Source organism: Mus caroli, chromosome 12 (assembly GCF_900094665.2).
Source record: "Mus caroli chromosome 12, CAROLI_EIJ_v1.1, whole genome shotgun sequence".
Taxonomy (NCBI): Eukaryota; Metazoa; Chordata; class Mammalia; order Rodentia; family Muridae; genus Mus; species Mus caroli.
This window is the reverse complement of record NC_034581.1, coordinates 107,453,235-107,457,202: the sequence shown is the minus strand read 5'-3', so window position 1 is coordinate 107,457,202 and position 3,968 is coordinate 107,453,235. Positions and strand designations below refer to the sequence as shown.

General features: G+C 53.1%; 1 protein-coding gene across 2 annotated transcripts in view; it reads left to right on the top strand.

The window, feature by feature from the left end:
- The first annotated feature begins 2,320 nt into the window (after window positions 1-2,320).
- The window catches only part of Brf1 (BRF1 RNA polymerase III transcription initiation factor subunit), a 45,096-nt gene continuing 43,448 nt past the window's right edge, over window positions 2,321-3,968 (top strand). For both annotated transcript variants that reach the window (XM_021178910.2, XM_021178909.2), the window contains exon 1: window positions 2,321-2,807. In XM_021178910.2, the coding sequence (XP_021034569.1) occupies window positions 2,624-2,807 (184 nt within the window). In that variant the 5' untranslated portion in view covers window positions 2,321-2,623. The remainder of the gene's footprint in view (window positions 2,808-3,968) is intronic.

The following is a 3,968-nucleotide window of genomic DNA, read 5'->3' as shown; positions in this document are numbered from 1 at the left end:
ATCTCGTTACGGATGGTTGTGAGCCACCATGTGGTTGCTGGGATTTGAACTCCAGACCTTTGGAAGAGCAGTCGGGTGCTCTTACCCACTGAGCCATCTCACCAGCCCGCAGCCAGCGCTCTTAACCTCTGAGCCATCTCTCCAGCTCCAAGAGTAGACAAAATCAAGTCACTGAGTCTGGGGCACTTTGTTCTGGTAGCCCCAGCAAACAAATATTCTACAAATTTTATTGAAACAGAAAAAGAATTGAACTTAAGGAAATGTGTGTGCTGGGGCTGTTTTGTGGCAAGGGCTTGACTATGTCATACAAACTTGGGAATGGAAGGACGCAAGGCTAATGAGTGGATTGGGTAAAGCAGTGGTCCATAGCGGAATCTGTGCAGGGCAAAGGAGTTTAACACGGGCACTCTCTTCTCTTTGTGGTATGCCTAACACTTCCCCATTATGAAGCATTTGGGGGTACCCCCAGCTCTGAGCTATGTTTTCTCTCTACACAATGGCATTCACGAGTGATAGGCTTTTCATGTTTATCCCCTGCACAGCAAGATATTCTTGCTCTTTAAGACCCAGACCAGGTGAGCCTTTTTCAAGATAGAAGGGCAGGGAAGCATCCCCAGGCCCTCCAAAGAAGATAGGGCTTCACCTGGTTCCTGTGTAGGGGCTGAAGAACTTGCTGCTGTTCCCTTCTTAGCGCTTGTCTTATTGCAATGTACATTGGGGTCACTGAGAAGGGACAAGGCTCAGGGGCATCTGTGAGGAGGTCTGAAGGACCCTGGTCCTCCACCTTGGGACGCTGACCATGGTTATCTCCTAAAGACACCAACTGTATAGGGAACCAGGTGCTCCTGTGAGTGCCTCACTCTGGGCTTCTGAGGTTTGCTTTGTTTTGTTTTTTTCTGGACATACCATTGGCTGCCCTGGACCTTCTGAGGCATTCAATGGCAAGCTGATTTGGGATCCCTTGGGGTGACTCCTGAGCACGGGAACTGTGCAGCACTCCAAACCCTTCAATTCCTTCATTTGCCATTTGACTTTAATATGTATTGTGCACATGATGGTGAGAGGATACATGTGTGGAGGTCAAAGGAGAATTTTGTGGAGTAAATTCTCTCAGTCCACCTTTACCAGAGTTCTTGGGATCAAATTTAAGCAAGGCAGACAGAATTGCTTGGCATTTACTTGACGAGCAATCTCACCAACCCTTCCTTTGCTATGTTTTGAGGAGATCTCTCCCGAGTTCTGTTTGTTTGTTTGTGACAGGGTTACTCTATGTATAAAACAGAGTCCTGGCTGGCCTCGAATTCACAGAGATTCACCTGCCCCTACCTCTGGAGTGCTGGGACTAAAGGTGTGCACCAACACAATCGGCTTCTTCCAAGTACTACTTCTTCTTCTTCTTCTTCTTCTTCTTCTTCTTCTTCTTCTTCTTCTTCTTCTAAATTGTGTTGATAACGCTGGTTTTGCAAGCTGATCAGAAGTTTGCATATTTACAATGCTTCCCTCTTAGTTTGAGCTCCTGTGACATCCTGCAGTCTAATTTTGGAGTTTCTTACCTGTAGTAGTGCACAAGATTTGCTAAACTTCCCAAGGACTGACAGGTATGGCTGAGATTGTGAGCAGCGCCTGCAAAGGCAGAAGGTTCTGTGTATGCTCTACTTTACCCAGAGCTCGCTACCCTACTACCCAGACCCGTTACTGCCAGGAAATAGGAAGTCCTGCTGAGAACTCAGCGTTGAGGTGACCAACTGTGGTCCCAGAGACTGTTCACCCTGGGACTGAGGGATGGGGGATGAGGTGTCTGCAGCAGAGTCTGGGAGAACATTCCAGGTCCCTCTCAAACGCTGCCCCGCCGGCAGTCCTTGATCCTGCCCTCTAGGGCTTGCTGACTCCCCAAGTTACTCCCACTACATCCAGCCTCCAGGACGCTCCCAAAGCCTATTGTGCCAATCAGTGCAGGCTGCACGGTTACTCTGGGCCGGGCCTTGGCCGTACACAAGTTACCGCCCACAAGCCCATCCCACTACTTTGTTTCCAGATTCCTCTCTCAGACAATTGGCTCTCCTTCGGCTCCGCGCACCGAAAGCTTCTTGGCCTCGGCCCCGCCTCCAGGCTCCTCCCATACTCATCCCAGCTCCACCCACCCGCCTACTCCGGGCCCCGTCACTCTAAGCCCCGCCTCTGTCCCAGGCTCCTCCCTCAGCCCGCATTTCCTCCTAGGCTCCTCCCACGGCCCTAGTCGGGTCACGGGCTGCGCTCCTCGCCCCGCCCCGCCCTTCTCGCCCGCCCTCCAGTCCCGCCCCGTTGTTGGCTTTTGGCCCGGGAGGCCTACGGGTTCCAGGTTTGGAGCTTTGCTTCCGGCCGCCCGGAAGGTCGGCGGTTCGGTCCCAGCGTCCCAACGATTCTTGAGTTTCTTTATCTGTCCCGCGGGCGCGGCCGTTGCAGGCAGCGCGGCCCGCACGCGCGGGGCGAATCTGCCGGGACGAATCGGCAGGCGTGGCGCCGGCGGCCTCGCGAGAGTGCGGTGCAGACGGAGGCGGCGCGACGGGCCTTGCGGGCTAAGGGCCGCGGGCGGAGAGCGGACTGCTGAGCGGCTGGGGGGCCGGTGGGGCCCCGCGGCTCCAACATGACGGGCCGCGTCTGCCGCGGCTGCGGCGGCACGGACATCGAGTTGGATGCGGCGCGCGGCGATGCGGTGTGCACGGGCTGCGGCTCGGTGCTCGAGGACAACATCATCGTGTCCGAGGTGCAGTTCGTGGAGAACAGCGGCGGCGGCTCGTCGGCGGTCGGCCAGTTCGTGTCGCTGGACGGTGAGTTCTGCAGCTCGGGCAAGGGGGGCGGGCAGGGCTGTGTGTTGTGAGGTCCGAGGGAGAAGTCGAGGCTGGCGGGGAAACTGAAGCAGGTCGTCCTGCGACAGACCATGGGCAGTCGGACAGGGAAACTGAGGCAGGGCCCGGCCGGGAGTCTGCAGCCAAGTCCCCTTCGAGTCCCGTACGTCAATGTGAACTCCGCGATCTGCCCGGTCCAAGCGTCGCGGTCCGGTCCAACGGAGGTCGTCGGGCTGGGTCCCGAAATCTGGCAGGCACAGGCACGGCTTTCAGGCTCGCAGGTTCCGTTTATCCGGTTGGCCACTCTAACAGGTGTCATTGCCCTAAGGGCTATGAAGAAGATGTGCCCAGCCTCAATTCTCTGCCCAGTCGCCTGAGTCCTTATCTTTTTAAAACAAGGGTTTGTTTCCTAACCGTTGAATGTCGAGAGTCTCTAGTGAGTTATACTTCCAAGTCTTTCTTTGTATATCTGATTCTCGAGGCAAATGTTACTCATTTGACCAAAGGTTTTACATTTTGAAGCATTCCAATTTGTCGCCTTTTCTTTCTTGAGAGTTTCTTTTGTCACGAATCTAAGATGTCTTTGAGTCACCGCGTTTGTCTTCTGAAAGTTATTGTTTACACTTTTATGCAGTTTTGTTTTTATTTTCTGTAGACTGGGGATCTAGCCCAGGGACTCTGGCACACTAAACAGTCCCCAAATCCGTATGTCAATGGAAGCCTAGTCCACATTTTTTGAGTTAAGCCTTGTGGAAAGTGGGATGTGTGGGCTGAGGCTCCTTTCTTGTCTGTGGAGGTACCATTTTCCACACATAGTTTGCTGAAAGGATTCCTTTTTTTTTTTTTTTTTTAAGATGGAGTTACCATTGTTCCTCCCGCAGAGGTCATTGTGTGCCCCCTGTGTGAGTCTGCTCCGGGTTCTGTAGTGCATTCAGCCTGACCTTTTGTTTACATTTAATGTTTTGCGATCAGAATTGTGAGCCATCCAGCTTTTGCCTTCCTCTATAGACTTGTGTGTTTGTAATCTCTTTCCCTTGGACTGTATGTGACTGCATTTGCATATTGATATGTATTGTGTGTATGGCTCTGGAGCTGGAACCCAGGTCTTGCTCATACTAAGCAAGTGCTGTGCCACTGAGCTAT